This window comes from Gymnodraco acuticeps, unplaced genomic scaffold (genome assembly GCF_902827175.1).
Source record: "Gymnodraco acuticeps unplaced genomic scaffold, fGymAcu1.1, whole genome shotgun sequence".
Classification (NCBI taxonomy): Eukaryota; Metazoa; Chordata; class Actinopteri; order Perciformes; family Bathydraconidae; genus Gymnodraco; species Gymnodraco acuticeps.
The window spans coordinates 498,887-525,346 of NW_022990614.1; the positions used below are offsets into that span (position 1 = coordinate 498,887).

The 26,460-nt window shown below is 40.6% G+C and overlaps 2 protein-coding genes across 4 annotated transcripts in view; both read right to left on the bottom strand.

Moving 5' to 3' along the window:
• The window catches only part of ttc3 (tetratricopeptide repeat domain 3), a 62,278-nt gene extending 55,696 nt beyond the window's left edge, over nt 1-6,582 (bottom strand). For all 3 annotated transcript variants that reach the window (XR_004570284.1, XR_004570283.1, XM_034228986.1), the window contains exons 1-5: nt 6,433-6,582; nt 3,244-3,317; nt 3,118-3,163; nt 2,002-2,158; nt 1,687-1,768 (exon numbers count right to left, since the gene is read on the bottom strand). Coding sequence is in view for 1 of the 3 variants with exons in the window: in XM_034228986.1 (XP_034084877.1) it covers nt 1,687-1,768; nt 2,002-2,158; nt 3,118-3,163; nt 3,244-3,306 (348 nt within the window). In the remaining 2 variants the exon portion in view is untranslated. The remainder of the gene's footprint in view (nt 1-1,686; nt 1,769-2,001; nt 2,159-3,117; nt 3,164-3,243; nt 3,318-6,432) is intronic.
• Nucleotides 6,583-8,827: 2,245 nt separating this feature from the next.
• Nucleotides 8,828-15,234, bottom strand: LOC117554554. The gene is made up of 2 exons (XM_034228982.1): nt 14,802-15,234; nt 8,828-10,045 (listed from the first exon to the last, which is right to left on the bottom strand). The coding sequence occupies exons 1-2, from the start codon at nt 14,952-14,954 to the stop codon at nt 9,440-9,442; spliced, it is 759 nt and encodes a 252-aa protein (XP_034084873.1). The 5' UTR covers nt 14,955-15,234; the 3' UTR covers nt 8,828-9,439.
• Between the last annotated feature and the right edge of the window lie 11,226 nt (nt 15,235-26,460).

Genomic DNA, 26,460 nt, shown 5'->3' on the forward strand with positions numbered 1-26,460 from the left:
GCATGCCAGGGGGGGGGCGCGAGAGACCAGGAGGAAAAATGGTTTAAAAAAAAAAAGATTTAAAAAAAAAAAAAAAAAAAAAAAAAATCATAATTTTAAAAATTATTGATTCGAAAATAATATGATGCAGTACAGTATTATTACGTGTTGAGAGATGTATCCATAGATCTCTTCATTTTGCTCTCAAAGTGCACCAGATTGATGCATTTAACTTCAATATTTAAAAATGAAATCTTCCCGGGGGAGCTTGCCCCCGGACCCCCCTATGTGAGGTCCACACACCACCTATAAAAATAGCACTTTACCCCTGCTAAGCTGATTATCGAGCCTTCATTGTAACAGTCGCGGGTACACTGTGTATATGCGTGGGGAATGTTGCAGTAGAAAATTCCACTGTAGCGACCGGTACATTAATGGGAAACCCTAAATGTTTGAGAACCCTCTATGAAACGTCAAGCTACCTGAGCTACTGAGTCTGACTATTTGTGTTGGGGGGGCCCGACTTTTTTTTTTTCTCCAAAGGGGGGGCCTGACAGAAAAAGTTTGAGAACCACTGCTTTAGATGAAAATAAGGAGCCCCTCCCCACGCCCCTCTGAGAGAGATTTGGTTAAAAAGAACACAATGGTGCTCGAGGACAGTGATTCTCAAATGGGGGTACGCGGACCCCTAGGGGTACGTTGGGGTAATGCAGGGGGTAAGTGAGATAAACAAAAAAAAGAAAGTTTAAATTAAAAATACCATGCATAATTACAAAAATAATCTTAGTACAATAAGTTAAATAGAAAACACAATTTTATATAAAATATTCCTAGAACCACCAATAAACATAGTTTTTCATCATATATCATTTTGTTCATTGGTTTGTTCAACATATATTACTTCAATTGAATACTCCTTGTTAAAAAAAAAAATGTCGTTATTTTTGTTCATGCATAAAGATGAAAATATCCTTAGTTTGTTGTAATTCATGCATGAAGGAGTTAATAGATCACACTGATGGAACATCACTACATTGTACTTATTTATATAGGCTTTTTCTATCAAATATGTTCGGGGTCGGTCAGGGGGTACTCGGCTGAGAAAATGTTTCAAAGGGGGTACATTACTGAAAAAAGTTTGAGAAGCACTGCTCTAGGAGGAGATCCAGGTGATAAGGTAGGGGGGGGGGGGGTTACCTTGGTTGCTGATTGGCTAATGGTTACACAAGCCAAAAAATCGTTATGACATCATAAAGTGGCCAAAATCTGATCAGCTCATTTTGAGACAGGTTTTTATAGAAATGGATCAGGACAAAAAGAGAGAGAATCTTTGTTCCTGAAACTTTCAGAGTCTCTTTCCACAGAGGGGACACGTGTTGATGTAGAAGAGACATGAAGAAGAGGGGACACATGTTGATGTAGAAGAGACATGAAGAAGAGGGGACACATGTTGATGTAGAAGAGACATGAAGAAGAGGGGACACATGTTGATGTAGAAGAGACATGAAGAAGAGGGGACACATGTTGATGTAGAAGAGACATGAAGAAGAGGGGACACATGTTGATGTAGAAGAGACATGAAGAAGAGGGGACACATGCTGATGTAGAAGAGACATGAAGAAGTGGATTTTGCATAATAGGTGACCTTTAAGCTCCGCTTGTTCCATAGTTCTTGGACTATACTGAACTATTAAATATTCAACACACCGTTCCTTTCTCCAAGGCTCTGAGGATGGCCTCTAGTGTCTCGATCTTCTGCAAGTGCTTCATATCCAGATCGTCAGTATCACTTCAAAAGAAAGAAAAACAGCTTTTATTAGCTTTTCTTTTTAATGATGCCATTTTCTTAATGTCTTTCATTTTTTGTAAAGCACTTTGAATTGCCTTGTGTTGAAAAGTGCTATATAAATAAACTTGCCTTGCCTAGCTCAACAATCTTTTTAATAGACTAAACATTGAAGATAAAAGTGTTAATAATCGAAGCTTCAAACACATTCAGATCCTGATCATAACTGTGCCTACCTTGATATCAGATCTATTTGGTAAGCCCAGCAGGAAGGGTTGCTGGGCTCATCGCGCTGCAGCAACAGGGGAAGCCAGAACGCACAAATTCTCATCCGTTCCCCGGCTTGTCTTCTGGTTTCAAGAGGAATTTGACTCCATTTGTCAAAAACGATCTCTAAAAAACAAAGAACATGCAGAATATACAGTTATATTAATCTGGCTGAAGGTACTGTAGAACATTTACCATCTCAAGTTTGGAAAAAGCCCAATCAATACAGAAGAGCCTACTCTAATACAGGAAGCTATTAAACTATTATTTTTTTATCTGCAGTTTGTATTAAGCTCAGAAATCAATAATATGAGTCCTCAAATCTCCTTTAACTTTACGTTATCTGTACTTTTACGTCTAAAAGATCAAATGTTTTCATTCAGTGAAAACATTTTTTAATACTCACATTAAACGAGACAAGTACTGTGCAAGCATGTGGATACTTTAGTATATTACATACTAGGGGTAGATAGAATTGGATCATAAGATCGTGGTGTTTTTGCAACTTCGGCATAGGGGATTGGGATGTTTATTGCATTTCGGCTTTCAACTGATTTACCTTCGAAACACCGCTCACTGCTGCTGCTTGTCTGTGTTCTTCGCACCTGCCTGTAATCTGAGAAGGTCCCGCCTCTCTGGCTGGCTGCAGCCCGGAAAATCTTCAGTGTTGATTGACACTTCAGTAATAGCCTATCATTATAGCGCTGTGGGCGGGACATTGCTCTCGAACAGTGGTGATTGCAGCCAGAGAAACGGCCGCATCAGAGCCAAAGTCGTATCGGCAATTTGATTAAAAAAAAGCTGATACCGATAATCTGTGAAATGCGGAATATTGGCCTCGATAATCGACCAGGCCGATAATCGGTCGACCCCTAGTCCAGTTGCCATGATGAAGCTGCTTTATCCGCAGTTAAACAGTAACGTTACACATGATAAAAACGTGCACGGCAAATATTCACTGCTTTTTACTACCGAATATCCGGAGCCCGACAAATGGTATTCGGGACAGCCCCCATACATACATCAATCAATGTAGCACTGGATATGAAAATAAAAAGGTGTATTAAAATCTAAATGTTCCTTACCTTGCGGACGGAGAGCCACGACGGTATCATTTCTGGTCAAAAGTTTCTGAGAAGGATGAATGAAAAGTTGTTAAAAGTGAAATTCGATAAGTTTGCAATTTGCTCTTATTTTGATCCACAACTTACAACAGGCGTGCGGTTATGGATCGCTTCCCATTCCTCTCCAATTTCAGAATCAGAGTCTGACATTTTGCCAAAATCTGTATATAAAAAAAGAAACGGTACAAATCACTTTAAATAATTTCACGTTACTTTATACTCCTTTCCTGTCCAGGGAAAACCAGGGAAACTCACAGATGAAACAAAAACCAGCTGTTTATCTGAACATATGATGATCTTATAGAAATGAATCACTATTATATAAAGGAGGTTCATTTAGCACAACCTTTAACACCCACAGCAGTTAAATGCAGTAGTTTTCTTTTTTTATAATAGCAATACATAGCACCAAATTGCAACTAATCTATCTACTGTCACTTTTCACTGGGTATATGCTGGAATCCTGAAGTCGAATGTAAGACCTTTTATAAGACCCTTTCCATACATTTTAAGACCTCATCGCCACTTGGAGTTCTAACCGGTTACCTTGGCGACACACTACCTCACATTGACTATATACAGTATTGATTGTCCTTCGTCCTTATTAGGGATGCTCCGATCGCCAATTTCGGGGCCGATCGCCGGAATCAGTATCGGCCGATACCGATCGCCGATCCGATCGAGTGGGCGGGGCCTAAATGGAAGATTTAAACATCACTTTAAATCTTCCATTTAAAGTGATGTTTAAAACTCAGTTAATGGGGCTCATTCACTGGAGCTTCCACAAACAACAATCAACTTAATTATTACATTAAAATGATGTACATTATTCAAGTTTACATTCACTTTGGATAATAACACAGGAGAAATTTGCAGAAGCGCTCTCTTTTCCTCTCTCCCTCCCCCCTCTCCTGACAGCCTGTCAGTATCTCATGCAGCTCACTGATCCAGTAATGAGTGACCCGACAATGAAGAATAAATATATTTATAATAACTAGTTTAGCTTGTTCCAGAGGTAGATAAAATAGCTAACTGTGTTAGGTCTAACTCTTACGGTACGTCCACACAGCAGCTTTTCGAAAATCTTGGAGCTGGGCGTGTCTGAAAGATTGGGGATTTTTTGCGAGCAACGCGACCAACAACCAATCACATGAATCTCCCGCCCCCGACATACAAAGCAAAAAACCCCAGGGATTTTATGCGAGCAATATATATATATATATATATATATATATATATATATATATATAAACTCCCCAAACAGGCGAAAACCTACCAGTTTCACCCACTGTCTCTGCCACCTCCCTCCATGCCTGGTTCCTCCGGTTTGTATCCCGTTAATAGTTCTGGTCGTAAAGAACCAGGTGATTTGCTACCGTAATTTCTCGTTTGGAATATGAGGAAATGAACTGCGGTCTGGTTCTCCCTGTGTGTGTGTTTCGTTGCGCTTACCTGTCCGGCGGGCAGAGCTGCAGGATTTCTGCTTCACACACGTTGCATACCGCTATTTTACTGTCTTTTTCGGACATCTTAAAATAATGCCAGACCGGTGAAGCCATGTTGGCGAGCTTATTTTGCCGCACACAGAGAAAAGTGTCATGTATTTTACGTCATGCGATCGGCTCTCGCGATCGGCATGTTTAGAGAGCACCGATCGATCGGTAGAGAGTGAGTATCGGCCGATATCGATCGGTGACCGATCGATCGGAGCATCCCTACTCCTTATCTTCCAACCATTTGGACACAAACTTGCATTTCCCCATAACGATGTTGTTTAACAACCGGCGTAAACGGACCTTCATGCGCTATCAAGCAGTGAGCGTGCGATGTCCTGTTCAGATGACGTCCAATCCAACGGGATGCCATAAATAAACTACACAGAATCACACTACACACCTACGCAATGATTACATTCAGGCAGACTGTAGAATACAACCTCTTTGGACCATTTATATACTTATTGAAAACAAGCTACAAAATCTAATACCTTGGAAAATGCCCTTTAATAGCCTTAATTTTCGCTAAATTGATTGATCAACTTGTAATACTTTTTAAGACCCCGCAGACACCCTGTATCACATTGAACATGTGCTCTTTTATTAAATAAACTAAACACTTTCATTTTCAGTTATGAGTCTAGTGTTTGACCATAAGAAACACTGATGCATTAATCAATAACACTAACTATATATATCCCAACAACACCCCCCCCCCCCCTAAGTAAACCTAGGGGAAACACTGTATATAATAGTAAAACACCTTCTTAAAACGTTATCATCACTACTTGCATACCGTTTATCTAATAATGAGTTGTACTTGTGGTATTAAGTTCCTGTATTGACATTGAACATAATGACTTCTTTTATCACACACACTTAATATGTATCTTGCCTCTTTCTGTTGTTGATTTAGTTGTCAATGTTGTCACTTTGTGTCTCTTTGTAGCTTTTGTCCTGTGTTTGGTGATTTTCCCTTGTTTGAATTGAATGTGTGTCTTTGCTGTCATTTAAAAAAAGCCGTAACATGTTTCCTACAAAGTACACACACACACACACGAATGCAGTACTTGTATGTGTACTTTATCAGTGTGACACAAGTACTTTCAATGAGTACTTCCTTCGCCACTGTGTTACATCCGTATTATATTTATTTTACAGTTGTTTAAACGATAGCCAACTTCTTGAGGGTGTGGTCGATTATCAAACAACTAGCTTGAGTTGACATCATTACATGTACATTACTCATGCTTTTGGACACTGCACCCAGAAGTAACAGTTAGCTAAAATAACAGCAAGTCATCGTATATATAATACATTTTCAACTTTAATGTCTCAGTTGTGATTATAAGAAAGGAACATGTGAGCAAACAATGTTAACATTAATAATGGCTTAGTATATTAACTAAATGCGGGAACACTTATATTTCAAGTAGTGTGTCGGTTAACCTCGCGGGAATGCTAACGCTAGGTTTTTTTTCAATATGTTAGCATTGTTTAGCTCATTAGCCAACCTACGTAGTTTTATCAAAACCATCTTAACAGCTGTTCGTCTCAAATAGCAAGGTTATGAGCTAGTTAAATTGACATATTTTGTTGTAAATGTAGCATATCACATACAAATGTTTAAAACACAGCTTTTGTTAATCAACACAACGACACTTTTGTACACGTCGTAGCGCGAGGCAACCGCTCCACGTACCTCGCGAGGAGGAACCATTACACGGTCTTTAAACCGTATGTTTGGTGTTATTTTAGTATCTAAATATACACAACATACCTTGATTTAACTAAATGTGTGGACGATTAGCAGTGTCGGTCGTCTGGGCAGCTCTTGTTGTTCATATTAGTGTGCGGAAGTTAAAAGTGTTCACGCAGTCCCACGCTTCTGCGCCTCGTCGAGCCACTTTCTGTCGTCGTCACGTGATGATTGGGGACGTTGCACTTCTTCTTCTCCTTATGTATTTCCAGTACAGACGTAAATGTCGACCCCCTGTGGCCAGTCACGTACATTACACTATATTTGTTATATTTTCATTTCCACAGAAGTGATGTCTTTATTTCTTATGTTCATAGGATTGCAGTGATCTTTGAAGGCTCTGATTCGTTCCTGAAGTATAGTTCAGCTGCATTATTATCGGTTAATGAGAGAAAAATGGCAACAAGGGGTCAACATATTCATGGTAAGTTTTGTTTTCATAAATGGCCTAAAATGAAACCTAGTCCAAGCATGAATTGAAACTACACTTAAAGGGACAGGGCGAGATCAGATTGTGGTCAGGTACAATGGCTTGGAAAACCCTTTTAAATTTGAGTTGTAGGTACTGAAATGAAACCTATTTCATGAAATGAAACTACACTTATAGGGACTAGCAGGGACGTGCACAGACATCTTGGGGGGCTGGTGCTCAAGTGAGAAAAAGGGCACTTCCCATAATAATTTATTGACGTTTCATAGTTGGTGCTCATACATTTAGGGTTTCCCATTAATGTACTGGGCGCTACAGTGGAATATTCTACTGCAACACTCCCGCTTAAATACACAGTGTACCCGCGACAGTTACAATGAAGGCTCGGTAATCAGCTCACGGCATATAGGTGTAAGCAGGGGTAAAGTGCTATTTTTACAAGTGGTGTATAATCTGGTGCACTTTGAGAGCAAAACGGAGAGATCTATGGATACATCTCTCAACACCCATATTCAGAATTGTAAACAGATTTTCTTTTTCTTTATGGATATTTTACAAATCACTCCCCTTTTAAACTCTATTATTTGTTTACTGTCATATAATATTTCAAACCTGTTTTTCATTTATTCTCTTGTTCTTTTATAACTATAATGATCATATAAACGTGTGCCTCGGAAATAATTGTTTACATTAATCGTGACCAAAACGTTTGAGACCCACTGAGATAACTTAGACTAAAGTTAACTATCAGAGAGTCCTTTCTTTACTTCACAGAGCATTGTTGAAAAAGCTCCTTATATCCGTTAGCGTAGCTCGCTAGCACCAGAAGCTAACAACAACGATCTCCGGTACCGGTGCGCTCTCTCTCTCTCGCGCGCGCACGCACACAAAATGGCTCGTTCCACACACACACAGAGCTGAGCTTGAATGAAACACAGAGACCCAGACGTACTTGTACTGTATCATATTATTTTCGAATCACTAATTTTTCAAATTATGATTTTTTTCGGAGTGTAATAATCAACATTCTTCATCAGTGAGACTAACAAAATATGGACCCTGAATCTTAAACTCTCGTCCATAGGAAAGAATGTGTGCCAGAGAACCTACGTCCCTGAACAATAAACTACCTCATGGCGGCTTGTGCTCTGTCATAGACTGGCAACAACAATGCGCCCAAGCTGCCCTCAAGCAAGAGCAAGATAGCAGCAATACCCAAGAAGGCCATAGAACTATGCCATGGGATAGGAGACAGTAAAGAGAGAAAACGATGAACTGTGTTGAAGGCTGAATACCTAAGAAAATGATTCCCTAACAATATTTATAAATGTTTAAATGTTTTCCAGTTTTTTTTCCTGTATTTATGCGTTTATACATTTCTTACTCATGTCATGTTCTGTCCTCCTATCTGTGTGCTCGTTGTGTGCATACAGGTACACATTAAATCCAAATCACATCACAACAAGACCTTAAGTTGGGTGCTCATTGTTTAAACAACACATTAATGGTCGTCTACAGGTCTATGCATTGGTATTTCATACAGTGGCTCGAGGTTTAACCCCCAGTTGAGGGACATCTTGTGTCTTCTTCTATGCTGGGTCACACACACACACACACACACACACACACACACACACACACACACACACACACACACACACACACACACACACACACACACACACACACACACACACACACACACACACACACACACACACACACACACACACACACACACCACACACACACACACACACACACACACACACACACACACACACACACACAAACACACACACACACAAACACACACACACACACACACACACACACACACACACACACACGTTAAACCTGGAGAAATTGTCCCCACCACTTTCCTAACAACGGCCATGATATGTTGTAATAGTTTTGACTCTACTGTCCGTGCCTGCAGTATAATAAATGCAGCCTATATCCACTAATGAAAACATGCCAGTGAAGTAACCTTTTCATGAATTTGTTTATTTCTATTCATGCAAATAGCCAGAAATGAAACCAACACTACAAGCATGAAACAAAACTACAATACAAAGACTGACTATCAGATCAGAAAGACACCAGTATGTACAATTCCTTAAAAACATATTTTAAATTGAAATTTGATTGTACTTCCAAAAATGTGATTAAAATACTCGTTATTTTTTCCTGCTAAAAATCATTGTTTTACTCTTGTTCTTCTACTTTTATGTTACCTATTGTATTCCTTATATTTCCGTATGAAGAAGAAAGAAAACAGTTGGACTGGCAAACATGGAAAATAGACAAATACAACAAACCACATTTAACGTGTTAATTATTTAACTTTAGAGATGCCAAATTATTCTTCACATCTAACTGTCTGAAATGTATTCAATAAGTCCATTTCCCAACATGTCAAACTTTTCCGATACACAAGATTTTGATTATCAAAACCCAGTGGTGTAAAGTAACTAAGTAGATTTACGTAAGTACTGTAGGCTACTTAAGCAAACATTTTGAGATACTTGTACTTTAGTATTTCCATGTTATGCTACTTTGTGCTTCTACTCCACTGTACTGTAATATACCAAATGCCTACTTAGTTACTTTCTCATTTGTCTTCAGCTCGAAGTCGTCACTCTGCCTGAGAAAGCTGAGGAGAACCTTCTCTTGGTACAGGAAGAAGTTTCTGTTCCTCTCGAGGTCCTGAGCGTTTATTATACGCGTCACCAGAGCTTGTTGAATGGCCGGAGACTTACAGGGGTGATGCTGCACATCGTGACTCACATTCCTCCACGGCTCAATAACTAACAGACCCTGAATGTCCTCGTATCCAATCGAATCATTGAGTGTCTCTCTGTTCACTCCAACAGTCACCTTGCTTCTGTTTGTCACCTTAGATCCAAAGTCTCCACCGGGTGTGTTTGCTTTACAACGTCTGCGGTTTCCTGCAGTGGTATTGGGTGTGATAGTGTCCTTAAAGTTAACCAGGCTATTATTAGAAATGTGATTACTTGAGCAGCTGATATTTGTATTTTCTGGTCGACTGACTATCCTTGCTCTGGGTTTCCTGGATGCTGGAGTCTCCTGGATGTTTCTGTGCAGATAGGATGTGTATCCTTGCACCAAGTGACTCAACGCCGACTTATAGGAGAAACGCAGCGACTCTGCTGATCCCAAAGGAACAGAGTGAAGACGGACCTGTTGGAACAAGAGGAGAGAAGTTATTCTAGATCAGATCTCTTCAGAAATTATCAGTGTCATTTTCAGTGTCAAAAAGAGACACATATCAACCCGAAGAGACTCAAAACAAAAAGACTCACAATGAACTTCTAAATGGACAAAACAACCAGAAAGAGACACACAGAGAATCACAACAGCAATTGCAGCTATGAATATGGGCAAAACAACCAAAACTTAAAATGACTTAACAACAACACAAAGTGACACAAAGACATAGACATAAATTAAATTCAAACACTCCAACAAGGGAAAATCATCAAACAGACACACAGGACAAAAGCTACAAAAAGACCTAAAATCAACAACAAAGTGGCACAAAATGACAACATAGACACATAAATCAACAACAGAAAGAGGCAATATACATATTAAGTGTGTGTGTGTGTGTGTGTGTGTGTGTGTGTGTGTGTGTGTGTGTGTGTGTGTGTGTGTGTGTGTGTGTGTGTGTGTGTGTGTGTGTGTGTGTGTGTGTGTGTGTGTGTGTGTGTGTGTGTGTGTAAAACATGTTAGGGCCTTTTACCAATCTATTGTTTGATTGGCCAAAGGATGCAGTGTCCCTGTGGAGAGGAGGAAATTAGAGGTGTGGAGGTCTGGCGTGTATTTGCATGTCTGACTCCCAGCATACAAGAGTTTCATCCAGTTATAAGCTTGCAATTAATATTTATCTTTATGCAAACCTTAAAGCTGCTAGAACAGGTTCCCTCACCCTGAAGTTACAAAGGAACATTATCATTCATGTCTCTCTTTTTTGTTCTGCTTTATCATTCATAAAAAATAATGCAATGATTATCACATACATGTTGCCAACATTTGCAGTGGACATATTTTCTAATTGAGAGCGGAGATTTTAACCGTGGGAGAAGTAAAAGCATTCACTTTTACTAAGACAAAGTATACTTAAAAGACAATTTAACTGCTGTTTTGTTTCTTCTGTACCATGCATTGATGTCCATGTATCAATGTTATAATGTTGAAGTTCTGCCTCTTCCTGTACTTTATATTATTTTATATCTCTTAAGCAGGTGGGAAGTAGTGGAGTACAAATACTACTTTTTACTTTGACTTCTTACATGTTGAACACTAATACCTGTACTTTCTACTTCTTACACTTTGAACACAAATACCTGTACTTTCTACTTCTTACATGTTGAACACTAATACCTGTACTTTCTACTTCTTACATGTTGAACACAAATACCTGTACTTTCTACTTCTTACATTTTGAACACAAATACCTGTACTTTCTACTTCTTACATGTTGAACACAAATACCTGTACTTTCTACTTCTTACATGTTGAACACAAATACCTGTACTTTCTACTTCTTACACTTTTAACACAAATACCTGTACTTTCTACTTCTTACACTTTGAACACAAATACCTGTACTTTCTACTTCTTACATGTTGAACACTAATACCTGTACTTTCTATTTCTTACATGTTGAACACAAATACCTGTACTTTCTACTTCTTACATGTTGAACACAAATACCTGTACTTTCTACTTCTTACATGTTGAACACTAATACCTGTACTTTCTACTTCTTACACTTTGAACACAAATACCTGTACTTTCTACTTCTTACATGTTGAACACAAATACCTGTACTTTCTACTTCTTACATGTTGAACACAAATACCTGTACTTTCTACTTCTTACATGTTGAACACAAATACCTGTACTTTCTACTTCTTACACTTTGAACACAAATACCTGTACTTTCTACTTCTTACATTTTGAACACACATACCTGTACTTTCTACTTCTTACATGTTGAACACAAATACCTGTACTTTCTACTTCTTACATGTTGAACACAAATACCTGTACTTTCTACTTCTTACACTTTGAACACAAATACCTGTACTTTCTACTTCTTACATTTTGAACACAAATACCTGTACTTTCTACTTCTTACATGTTGAACACAAATAATACCTGTACTTTCTACTTCTTACATGTTGAACACAAATACCTGTACTTTCTACTTCTTACATTTTGAACACACATACCTGTACTTTCTACTTCTTACATGTTGAACCCAAATACCTGTACTCAGGGGCGGATCTACGGGGGGGCAAGGGGGGGCAGCTGCCCCCCCCACTGTAGAGCCTTGCCCCCCCAGCTGCCCCCCTAACTTTTGTTTCCCTAAAACTGTACTAAAACAAACCTACACTATTTCCACAAGCTTCTCAAGCAACAAAACAAGCATTACATTAGTTAAAAGTGAATCATTTTAAATATCATTTTAGGCCCGTTAAAAACGGCCCTGCATTAAACTGCGGAGCGGCGTTCACACAGCCCGCGGCTCACACCGCTGCAGAGAGGGAGCGAGCTGTCCCAGCACCTATGGATCAGCTTCCCCTTGGAGCATTTCCCTTTCCACTAGTTTTGTTTTTACTAAGGACGAGAGCTTGAAACTAAATATTAATAAAACGCTTTAGTTTGAATCGATAGCGTTTAACAGACGGGCGCTGTTTCGGGTGTTACGTTACAAAATACTACGCAGACAGCGTTAGCTGGGAGATCGATCACTTTGCTAAACTACGCGGTAGCCTCCTATTAAATCCACGTAAACTACACATCACAGCCATGAGGCCAGATCAATGAAACCAGGATACATCCTTTACCGTAAAAACTGGATCCAAACACAGCTGCCTGTGTGCGCTTGATCAATACTTTCTGATGTTATATGTATGATATGCTACATATTAGCTAGGCTACATGGCCCTAACTTGTAAAATTATACAAGCATTTGTACCAGTGCTTTTCACAAGTAGACTCTTGCAGGCCAGAGTATAGGAGTGATTCAACAACAACAAAAAGACATATGAGAAGTGATCAGGACGAACAGAAAGAGGAAAAGGAAAAGAGAGATGAAGAGACCAGGAGGGTTAGAGCAGGAGGAAGAGGAGGAGATGAAGAGACCAGGAGGGTCAGAGCAGGAGGAAGAGGAGGAGATGAAGACATTAGTGAAGAAGAAGAAATGTATGTGAGGAATAAAGATGAAGTGTCAGAAAGAGGGCCAGAGGCAGGGATCAGGAGGCAGATGAAACTCCAGCTGGACCACATGGTATTCTCCTTACATATTCCATTATAGCAGCACAATCTAGCAGCTCTTAGTATTGACAAATATTGATTGAAATGTGTTGCTGCACAGGTCACCTGTAGCTCTCTGAAGAGATGGGTGATGTCATTTGTGTACTTAATTATAATTAAGTACTTACAGTATGCAAAATTCTGAGTATTCTCTGAATCGGGTGCCTTTTGGGTCTTTATATCTTTGAAAAATGAAACCAAAATGTTTGGTCATAACATCTGGTAGTAGACTACTTACATTTTCCCACCTCAGGCACAAAATATAAATAATTACTAGGAATTTCCTTGAAAAAATGTAACAGAGTTGAAGTTTTTGACAAAAAGTAGGCATGAGACCTTGTTTAGCTAAGATATGGCACCACATGGAAGTCAAGGACATTACAAAATTGTAATATTTTGCAAAACTATTGTTTATTTTTGTAATAAACAATTATTTACTATTATTAATTCATACAACATAGTTGAAATGTTGAGCTTGTCAATCTTAATCTGAAAATACAAAAACTGAAATATAGGTAAGAGAAGAAACTGACACTTTTGTGATGTAATTCCCTCAATGCAGATCACACATGGACTGATACATTATTTTAATAGGAGGGTAAATGATTGGCGTGACGGGGTTGAAACAAACTGAGCGACAATATTGCAATTTCATAGATAATTCAAGTATTTTTTCAGAATTGATTTTTGATCAGTTAAAGTTGACAAGCATGTGATTATATTAGCAGCAACATTTTGGGATAATTGGCCATTTTGATTTGTTTAATATTAAATTAATATGTAATAATGCTTAGTGAGGACATGCAAATAGGTCTGTCTAAGACAACCCATTTTTGTGTCTGTCTAAAACAAAATATATATTTAATTTTACATTGTAATGCAAAACAACCTGTTCCATTAATTCATTGCTTTAAAATACATTTTGTAGTTTCCTTTCATTTAAAATGGTTGAGGTAAGCTTGGGGGACTCAAAGGGCACCCGATTGTTTGTCTGAACACCTTGTTTCTCTTGTGCATTAAAGAACACTTGTGTTAGGGCATGAATTAACAATAAATAGGTTATATACAGTATAAAATACCACGTACTGTCCGCCCTCCTATGCCACCCTGGCATGACCTCTTGCCTCCCCTTTGCCCCCCCATGTAAAATATTCTAGAACCGCCACTGCCTGTTCCTTTAGTTTGAATATGTGTTTGGTGGCGTGATCATTATTCTTTAGAGTCATTGCGTGCCTATTGATTTGAACACGATCCGTGTATCCATCATTTCCTGGTCTTCTCTAAAGAAGAGGGACCAATGGAAACGTTGTCATGTTGCTGTTGTTCAGCATGGAAACATTCATTAGCTAACAATGACATTATTGTTCTATTAATATAAAGGGAGGTCAGGTACTCTTTAAAACAGCTGCTAGTTATAGGTACTTTTTACTGAAGTACATTTCAAAGCCTCTTTACTTTGACTTGAGGAAAGAAGTTTAGTCAGTACTTCTACTTTTATCAGAGTATTTTTACTAGTATCTGTACTTCTACTTGAGTAAAGGATGTGTGTACGTTTGCCATCTCTGCTCTTAAGTTTGTATATTTTAAAGCAGACTTATTTGTCCGTCCTGACCTGGTGAATCCTCATGTGTAGATGAACCGCAGCTCCTGTCAGCCACTGCTGCATCGACGCTGAACTCATCCTCTTCTTCTTGGTCATCCTCTCGTAATGGTCGATCAGCTCCAGCTTCAGCCAGTTGTCGTGGTGCTCTGTCGTCTCGGCCATCTTCTCCTGGTCGTTGGCGACGCCAGGGACCAGGTTCAGGAAGCTGTGGATGATCCAGCCAATCCTCGAAGATCTTCTAATGCCTAAAATGTTTTTAACCTGGGACCTTTGAGCTGAAGCCTCTCCGTCTGCTGATCCATGGGCTCTGACCTGGTGGAAAACAAGAACATTTGAGTATGTGTACCCTTAGTTTGAAATGTTTTTCCTTTATTTGACCAGTAAGATAAGATAAGATAAGATAGTACGTTATTGATCCCAATTTTGGGAAATGTTTGTGTCGCAGCAGCATAAAAGACAAGGCATTGTACAATATGTAAGAGAATATTTTAATCTGATCTGTTTATAGAGCTTCTTATAGTTTTTTAGAATCTGTGATACTGCAAACATCTGCTTGTAGTCACTCAAAGATTCCTCTATAAGTTGAGGTCACAGGTCAAACGCTTCTCCTACATCCGTGGGGGAGGTTTGAGACCTGGCTGCATCTCTTGAGACAAGTAAGTTCATTGTCTGCCATCGGCTATTGATTAGGTAAACGCGGGCTTTCTGGGGGCCGGCCTCTCCTCGTGTAGCAGCGATGTTTGTGGCTTTGGGGGCAGAGATAAGCAAGGTGGACCACGGGACGGTGGGAAACTAAGATGATCTCCTGGCCGTATGTAATTAATGTACTGTGATCAATAAACTCTCAGTGCTTTGGCTAATCGACGTTCCAGACTCCTTCATTCTACCTCAACATTGCAACAACAGAAGTGTACCTTCACAATTTGGCGTCACTGAACAGGATACCGAGATTTCTTCAGAAGACTGGTAAGTGCTTTTTTTCAAATCTATTTGAACAACTGCCTTACCAGACTCTGTGATTGACGGTATCAAAATTACTTGTGAAACTGCGCGAGTGCAATTTGTTTTGGTCTCTCCACTGTACATTTGAAGGCTTAATCATAACCTGAGGAATCGGTGTCTGAGGGGGATTCTATCCTGGCCGGTTTTTTCCTGTGATTGCTGCTGGGGCAAGTGCCAACAAAAGCAAGCACAGCTCATGTATAAAACAATAAGAATATTTGGGGCTAATAAATAACCTCGGAACATCGACTTTTAACGATTTCCGCTGTGTGTGTTTTCTAGAATTAAATTACTGGACAATCACACACTGCAAATATTCGGAGAGACCTTAAGGAAAGCATCAGCAAGGTGGAACCTCTGTTTCAAAAAGCAATGTGAGGATTTGTAATTGAAACAAATTGCCGAATTCTGGAGATTTCAACGGGTTTAAATCAGACCAATCCGTTTTCGGGTGTCTGTTCAAGCCTGCACGAGGGAGGGCGAATTCCCCTCCCCCCTGTGGTGAACGGCACACGAGGAATGTTTAAGAACAGACTTGTATTTTCTGTTAATCACACCATAAGCTCAAGAACTAAATTTAGCTATTAAATGGGAAGGGTGGTGGCAGAATATTACATTCACACTGTGTTTAATAAACTAACGGATTATTGAATTGGATGTTGTTTAAAAAAAAAATTAATTAAAAAAAAATAAGTACTGAATTAATTAAAAAATCTCTGCTCTCGGTCGGTTGAGCAGTTTTACCACTACATTTGCATAGTGGTTTTGATTGAGAATAAGGTAGTGTATTGCTCATCAACAGATTACTAGTAAATATGGCTGAGAAGAGCCCATATTAAACAGATATTTCAGTGCTCCCGTTGACGTTTCCGTAATTTCGGACTAAATTAAACTGGATGATTTTTGGCCAGGGCGCTGATTTTGTTGCGAGTACATGTTTGTTTGTCTAATTGCAGTGTTTGTTTTATTGTACTAACCGTTAAACATGGGTAATACTGCCTCCACAAACGATTCAGTTGGTAAGAGGAAAACCATTTCACACACAAAGACACTTACAAAAAAAACCCGATTGCAGAAAACCACTACACGCATTTGTTTTCTCCAAACATGCCGTCTGGAATTGTCGGAAGAACTTTGGATTGGTCTAAAGTTATGCCGTTTACATCGTTACTTTGCGAACACTCACAACAGATTAATCAGAAAGGATTGATTCAATTTGATTGGCCTCTGACAGGTAGTTTTGATATGGCCGTGTTGTGGCAGGCATTTAAACTGGTGGAAGATAATTCAAATTGTTCATGGGATCAGAAATACATGACATAATGTGTGAAAGCCTGGATGACAATGGCAGAAAAAAGGGGTTATGAGGAGCGGAAGAATGCAAAATCTGTTGGCAGCGAGCGAGGCTCCATTGAGCTCAAGGCGCTGATTGATAACGTTTCTCAATGTGCAAAAAGTTGTCATTTGCTTAGCCTAGAGGCTGCTTTTGATGTAAGATCAGAAAACATGTCCAGATTCAGGGAAAGACACGGTGAGAATGTTCCAGACATTGCAAAATCAATATTTTTTGATTGGATTAAAAGATGTGGTAAAACTCCAACCCCATCTCAGCTCATTTGTATTTTGACAGACGCAGGGCTGTTGGACGGAAAGCAGGCTGTATCTCTCTCTACGAAAATAATTCCCGCGACAGAACTCTCAAATCCCGTTGCGAGAAACTCCGATGATGACAGCCAGGGGCGTCGCCTGGGGTAGGCATCCGGGGCTTTAGCCCCGGATGTTTTTTCTTTAGCCCCGGACAAATTCTCCCTCAATAATATAATACATTAACCTACTTTACCTATAGGACGGACGGCAGAGAATGTAATTTCCCATGTTCAGTGAATGCAACACAGAGGCAAGACGACGCCACCAGACCAATCAGAGAGTTGCATGGAAATAAACGTGTTTTATGTATTGGCTGACAGGTACGTTCCTCTCCTCTGTGACAATGTTTAACTTTTAAACTTTCAGCCCCCGGACGCGGAGATTCTGAAGATGGACATTAGACATTTATTTAATAAAAAAGACGGCAATTCTCAAGTGGTGGCTCACACAACAACCCCAGAGCCACCACCTGAGCCAGATGAACAAGGTATGTACCTGTCAGTAAACTTACAAGCTATGCGAACATGTAAGCAAAGCATACATTATAGCTACGTTGACGTTACTTTGAATCACGCGGGTAAGCTAAACCGTTAGCAAGTAGCTATAGCTAGCCAGATATATGAAATAAACACTTTGTCATACAATCTAAATGTTGTGTCTTTTAGCGTTACTTGGTGATTTCAAAGAAAGCTCTCTGAGAAATGTTGACTTACTGTCTGTGTTCGACGTGAAGCTAGAAGCTACCTTCACAGTTGATCCTGATTCCTGTCAGTTAAAGTGTTTCATAGTTAGCTTAGCTAAGCATCAACCTAGCACTGAAATATATATGGATGTTATGTGACAGTATTTCTGAGAAAAAGTCAGCTGAAATGGTGGCATAGTTGCCACTGCTTTACGTGTAGACAGCATGTTTGAACGTATTTGCAGCAGTAAATGTGGCTGTCTGGCCACTGACGTTGCCATAACAACACCTGCATTTAAATGTGCAACCTCTTTTTGTGACAGATTTTGCATGAAAATATAATTATTCTGATTTATATTTCCTATTGACAGCTAGTTTCTATGTGAACATTATGAGATGGACAGCTAGCTAACAAGCTTTTTATTCAAATATTTCAGATCAAAGCCAATCCAGTGGGGCTCCTGAAAGGGAGCAAGGGACACTACGCTCCCACATATTAAGCCTTGACCCCCATCTTAAAATTGATATGATCAAAAAATTATCTGCATTGTCGGAGGCCTTTTTTCCTCATCATCATCATGTCAAATTGTACAGCTTTCCTTAGTGTTGAATGCAGAAAGATGACTATATTAGAGTATTAAGTGAAAATGACTATATTAAAGTTTTAAGTAAATATATTAAGTGAATTACTCAAACTGCATTTGTATAGGAATGATTCTGTCCTATTGGCAGATAACTACTCTAACAGTGATATCTACAAGAGATGTAAATTTAACTATTTTCAATTGGTTAGTATTACATTTTGTGACAGTGTGGTGACACTCATTTTAATGAAGACAATGTGTGTATCTTGAAATTCGTTTATTTGACAGAGCTGGAAACTGATTGACTTACATACTTGTTTGTGTTTACCTACACAGTCATCACAGATGAGCCAAACAGAGTAGAGGATGAAAGAAAGGAGAACAGGAAAAAGGGACACACAAGAAGGAGATACAACAGACAAGAACGACAATGGAGACAACAATGAACAGGAACACCAGAACAGACAAGAGTCAATGGGTAACATGACTGATTTAGGGACTGCAGATACAATGCAAGGCAAGTGAGACGCCACTGCTTTCCATCCGGCATGTTTGGCCAGCAAAAGAGATAATTTCATTCAACCGGCAAACAGCAAGAGATGAGGGATTATTATTTCCTCCTTCCAGCCATTTTTTCTGTTTAATCTGATTACTAACAACTTCTAATAATTTGACATAGTTATGATTTATTGGAAAATGAAGTGTTTTTAAATAATAAACCCGTTTCTGATTCTGATTCTTTGATTTCTTTTTGACATATGGGTGTTGAGAGATGTATCCATATCTCTTAATGTTGCTCTCAAAGTGCACAAGATTGATGCTTTAACTTCAATATATAAAAAACGTCTTCCTGGGGGGGCCCCCCCAGAGGAGGTGAGTTCCCCCCAAAATAGCACTTTATCTCTGCTTATGTAACTCCGGGTGTAGTGTCCCCTCGGCAACAGATCACTCAGAGCTGGTGATTACTTTCCTGCATTTCAATGGACAGCATATAAAAAGGACACGTGAGCTGCATTGCTTAAGAGATCCTCACATGCTATTTCTTTTACAAAATAAGTGTCCAGTCAACAACAAAACATCAGTGATCATATAGTGGTAGTATATTTTTCACAAGCAATGTGAAACATTAAACTTGTAAAAACTGGTGTAGAAAACTCACATACCTGCGTTGATCTCCTGGAGTGTCTCTACTCTTTCTTTCTCCACATCTCTTTTCCACACATAGAGATTGCAAACATTCAGAAACAGCTCGAGGTAGGGGACAAACAACTTGTTCGCTGGGCATGTCAAAAACCTCCCTGCTTTGATCAAGACTTTAGGGAGCCTTTCAGCCCCTCTAGCAAAGGGACTGGAAAGCAAGCTTTGAAAATGCAGGTACCATCTACATGCTGTCATGTTCCAGACACTGCTCTCAACCACTCAGGGCCTGCACAACATACCTGCAGAAAGAAACAATTGACTTGGTGCAGGCAGTAGTAGTACAAAACAGCAGTTTGAGAACACACTGAAAAGTTACCAAAGTAGCGAGAAAGCACATGAGGTCTATGACAAGACCAAGGCCCTCAATGATCTGGATATTCCCGAAACTGTGACACAGAGGAAGAAGCGTAGAAACATGGAAGACTTTGAAGTCAAGGCATCATTTGGAAGCAATGTGAAACATTAAACATAAATAAACTGGTGTACAAAACTCACATACCTGCATTTCAATGGACAGCATAAAGGACTCTGAGCTGGGTTCTGGTGCTCAGATTAGCTCTTGATGATCACGTTGATAAATCATATAAAACAAATAGCCAATCACACTAAAAACATGTGCTGTGACTGTGAGCATTACACAATTAACATTAAACTAAACAAACACAACAGTACGTTATTGTCCTTATAAAATAAAAACAAACATTTTGTCCACCGAGATAATACAGGCACCTTACCCTCAAGAGATCCTCACGTGCTATGAGAATCTCCCACAATGCATTACCGTAACAAAGCTAATTGCAAGGCACACGTTTGTGACACCAGATGGCGCAATTGTGTATGTGTGTGTGGGGAGTCTTGCAGTAGAACATTTGACTGTAGCGCCGCCACTCGTGGGCTAAGCCCGAATGTTTCCAGGTCCAGGCGACGCCCCTGATGACAGCTGCAGCTATCATGAATAAAAATGGTTTGAGATATTCACACAGAACAATATGGCGAATTAGATTCGGCACCACGCCGAGCAGAGTGCAGCAGCGGGGGAGGGGAATGTTTCACATGGCAGTCCGCTATTGACCCCCACTCCTGGCACTCCGCCACTCCGTTTACAAGATTACACAGGTTCGCCGTATTCGCAGTTATCCAAAACATGTCCAGCGTAAAATGTACACGACAATGCAAACATCTCAGGATAATAATTCTGAAGAAAGTGTGACCGCCCCGAAAATTCTGATAGGATATGTTCCAGTTTGCAAACCCTGGACACCCGCTGAGGTCATTGATGTCACTAACCACGCTCCCAGTCCCACTAAAAGTCCAGATGAGTATCTGTCATGTTGCTAATGTTTTTTCAGTTTATAACTGTTTGGTCATGATGTTAAACAGCTGATAATCTTAACATACAAAGCAGATTGGCCCACGTGCAGAGACGAGTTTAAATTTCCTGAGTGTACGGCCGCGGGGACTGGCCCACGACACAGACGCGAGACATGTGGATACAAAGCGGCGCTGCATTGGCTATCAGAGCATGCGCTAAAACTTCACACAGATTCTCCCAAGTGACGGCTTGTGCACAAAGACCCAGCAGAAAATGTCCCAGAATTTATCCAGCGTTTCATGCAACACATCCTCACTCCCAGATCGGCCTATGTTGACGTTATGTCAAGTCCCCTATCGGCTTTTTCCAACGCAAGGGGGGGGGGGCCTTAGCGTCCATTTTCAACGCAAGGGGGGGGGCCCCTTAGCGTCCATTTTCAGCTTTCCGGGATGTCCATATGCTTCTATGGACGCTCATGGAAGCGCGGCATTCGTTTGTGTCGGCTGCCCTTAAAGGCAATGTGAGCGTCCATTCTCATTGGATAACGGAGAATTGTACACCCGGAAGTAAGTATTCCCCTTACTGTCGATTGATTTTACAGTGATATCTGCACTACTCATCGACTAAAAAACACAGATTATCCTTGTTAATTACACAACATTGATTGGTTTAAATTGTGTGCAATGCTTTTGTATTTTTTCCCCTTCGATTCGGAGAAACAATGTTTTTTCGGAGTAAGGATGGCAGAAGACACTATACCCAGAATCCCCAGCTATCGTTTGGACTACACCATGTGCTCTGTTTGACAAACCCAGTGATAGTCCTCAAGCTCTGTGATTGGAGAGTGTGCTCCGAGGGTTACGCCGATTCTCGAACAGCACTTGAAATGGGATGGAATCACGGCAGACTGTCCAAAACTGGATTTGAACGGGTCCACCGCGTCCCCCCCCCCCCCACCCTGTCCCCAGAACTACAAATGCTGGCTATTCTGTTTCGCAACATGTTCTGTATCTATGGCACGTCTCTACTGGAGTTGTAGTTTTAAAGACGTTTTCGTATTTCCCATAATAAGAAGTTGCCAGTATTAAACTGTGTACATCCCTGGAGGTTTAGGGGATAGGAAACAGTCACATTTAAAACATATAATTATAAATGGGTGAAAATTGCTTGTGCCCATAATGGGCAGCATTAATATATACATGCCAGCTAAGGTCAGAAGAGCTTTATTTAACAGCTGGTCTTATGTTTTGTGACCCCTGTTGTTAATTGATAACATTACATTACATTAATTGATAGCCTGAAACACGCACTTGTTAAGGTTCAGAGACACATTTTGCAAATATGGCAGTAGCCATCGATCAGCTTAAGAATAAGATATACTTTATTGATCTCAAGTTGGAACATTTGCGTTACATGCAGCATGTGTAACAGTTAAAATGCAGTGGTGTTTATTTGTAAATCATTTAGTATAATCACACAAATTCTGTGTTTTATATTCAACAATTCTGTGTTCTTTATTTATTGATGTTCAATACCTGACAAGGTCGGAGATGAAATATCTACATACATCTTATAAGAGTATAATACATATTATAATATCAGTTAAAATAATTGCTTCAACATAGTTAACATTGCTGGAGGTATGCACAAATATTGATAGATGTCTTGTAATGCACTATTGAGAAACCTGCGACCCAAGTTTTTCATTCAATGTTATAACTACACCATAGTTGTGTAGGGCCCTATATGATATGTCACTAAACTTAGAAAATCTTGAAACTCTTGAAAGGGTGTGCAAAATAGTCCATTATATACAGTCTTTAAATTAACTATTAGTAGAGAATAACGAGTATTAATATACTTTATAGGGATCCTATTAATATCCATCCATCCATCCATCTTCTCCCCGCTATCCGTGGTCGGGTCGCGGGGGTAGCAGTTCCAGCAGAGAGCCCCAAACTTTCTTTTCCCTGGCGACATCAACCAGCTCTGACTGGGGGATCCCAAGGCGCTCCCAGGCCAGCGAAGAGATATAATCCCTCCACCTGGTCCTAGGTCTACCCCTTGGTCTCTTCCCAGCTGGACGTGCCTGGAACACCTCCCTAGGGAGGCGCCCAGGTGGCATCCTAACTAGGTGCCCGAACCACCTCAACTGGCTCCTTTCGACGCGAAGGAGGAGCGGCTCAACTCCGAGTCCCTCCCTGATGACCGAACTTCTCACCTTATCCCTAAGGGAGACACCAGCCACCCTGCGGAGAAAGAAAACCCATCTCGGCCGCTTGTATCCGCGATCTCGTTCTTTCGGTCATGACCCATCCTTCATGACCATAGGTGAGGGTAGGAACGAAAACTGGCCCGGAAGACCGAGAGCTTTGCCTTCTGGCTCAGCTCCCTTTCGTCACAACGGTGTGCGGTAAAGCGACTGCAGTACCGCTCCCGCTGCTCCGATTCTCCGGCCCATCTCACGCTCCATTGTTCCCTCACTCGAGAACAAGACCCCGAGATACTTGAACTCCTTCACTTGGGTAAGGACTCATTCCCTACCTGGAGTGGACAGTCCATCGGTTTCCTGCTGAGAAACCATGGCCTCAGATTTGGAGGTGCTGATCCTCATCCCAGCCGCTTCACACTCGGTGCGAACCGATCCAGTGAGTGCTGAAGGTCGCAGACCGATGAAGCCATTAGAACCACATCAATCTGCAAAAAGCAGTGGTGCAATCCTTAGTCCACCGAACTGCAGACCCCCTCCCCCATGACTACGCCTCGAAATCCGATCTTCCATGTATATTACAAACAGGATTGGTGACAAAGCGCAGCCCTGGCGGAGGCCAACCCTCACCGGAAATGGGTCCGACTTACTGCCGAGGACCCGGACACAGCTCTCGCTTTGGGGAGTACAGAGATTGGATGGCCCTGAGTAGAGGACCCCCTCACCCCATACTCCCGCAGCACCTCCCACAGTAACTCCCTGGGAACTCGGTCATACGCCTTCTCCAAGTCTACAAAACACATGTAGACCGGATAAGCGTACTCCCAGGCCCCTCCAGGATCCTTGCGAGAGTTAAAAAGCTGATCCGTCGTTCCACGACCAGGACGGAATCCGCATTGTTCCTCCTCAATCTGAGGTTCGACAATCGGCCTGACCCTCCTTTCGAGTACCTTAGAGTAAACTTTCCCGGGGAGGCTGAGTAGTGTGATGCCTATTAATATCTAATAATAAAAATAATGAAATTCAATAACATGCTTTAACCACTAGGTGTCCCTTTATATCAGCTGTGCACCTTTATGGTGTAAATACAGCCTATCTACCAATTGGATCACATTTAAAAGTCAGCCGAATTAGTGTTGATACTGCAAGGAGACGTATTGTGTGAAAATAAATGTAAGATGTTGTTTAATGGCTGATATATTTATGATCCACGTCACGATTTCAGTTCCTCATGTTTGTCTAGAAGTCTTCTCATCAGGGCTCTATAAATACAGAAACTACGGCAGATATGTAATATTAATGCAGCCGAACCGTGTATTACAATGCCGTTATGTGATGACTTCCAAAGAGAAAAGCAAGCACACTCGGAATAAAGAATTATTGTATTTTTTAAAAATGTTTTCGGTCTGTTTCCGTTATTTGTTAATGACGATGTGCTGTGAGATGTGAGACTGGAATTGCACAGGGGAAAAATAACGTAGGCTATCTTTAGATGCGGATTTTGTTAAACTAATATGTTTGCGCTGTGGACCAACACTATACATTGACGGGGAAGGGGGTAGCAATAAAGATAACACCATTAAACAGTTACACAACATAACAGAAATAATATCGATAGCAGCGTCCCTAGCAACCACCTTGTAACAATGAAAACGTTATGGACGCAATTTCCTGAAGTAATCTTCATAATAACTAGCAAACTAAAGATCATGTACATCCACTGCACACATAATCTGAAATAACAACTCGTATTTCTCGCATCAAATGACATCAAAAACGCATTTTAATGGCCAAACTAACTTTAAAATAGGCATTTACCATCGAGAATAAAACGAAGTTCGGCCATGTTTTTTTTTTCTGCAGGGAGAAATTTGAAGATCACGTGACGTCAAACAGAGCACATGGTGTAGTCCAAACGATAGCTGGGGATTCTGGGTAGTGTAGTGTCTTCTGCCATCCTTTACTCCGAAAAAACATTGTTTCTCCGAATCGAAGGGGAAAAATACAAAAGCATTGCACACAATTTAAACCAATCAATGTTGTGTAATTAACAAGGATAATCTGGTGTTTTTTAGTCGATGAGTAGTGCAGATATCACTGTAAAATCAATCGACAGTAAGGGGAATACTTACTTCCGGGTGTACAATTCTCCGTTATCCAATGAGAATGGACGCTCACATTGCCTTTAAGGGCAGCCGACACAAAACGAATGCCGTGCTTCCATGAGCGTCCATAGAAGCATATGGACATCCCGGAAAGCTGAAAATGGACGCTAAGGGCCCCCCCCCCTTGCGTTGAAAATGGACGCTAAGGCCCCCCCCCTTGCGTTGGAAAAAGCCGACAGGGGACTTGACATAACGTCAACATAGGCCGACCTGGGAGTGAGGATGTGTTGTTTCATGACAGTATGTGACAATAATGCGGGAATTAAAAGAGAGGGTAATGATTTGTTTGCCATACAGACCTTTGTTACATAATTTAATCCCAGAGACAGCTCAAGCCTACATGATGTCAACTCCGGATTGGCAAATTAAATCTTGGAAAGCGACTATCGCCACAATGCGTGCGTTGCATAGGAGCCAAATATTTCTTACTCCCAGAAGTTCACAACTGCTTCAACCATTTCCTCAAACACCCAGGCTTATCAAATTCAGGGACAAAATCACACACAGCAGTATCAAAATCAGGGGAGATCACAGGATTATCATAATAATGAGCAGACAGCAGCAGAACAAAAACTCCTAAAAAATTGATGCCATGTCATGTTTGCGGAGCAACAGATCACTGGGGCAGGACAGTGTGGTAAGTGGTGGGGGGGTCCAGCAGCACACACAGCCCCCCCTCACCCAGCCCCCTTTTCCCAGCCCGCACTTCCCCCTACCCTTCCCCAGCAGTTCCGGACATCTGGCATTAACGCAGCCTCCACGGTATGACAGACAAACTCAGCAGGAGCAGAACGCTCAACAAAGCGGATTTAATAGAAGATAGGGGTGCCAGGAAGATATAGGATCAGATTCACAGCATTTCCCCAT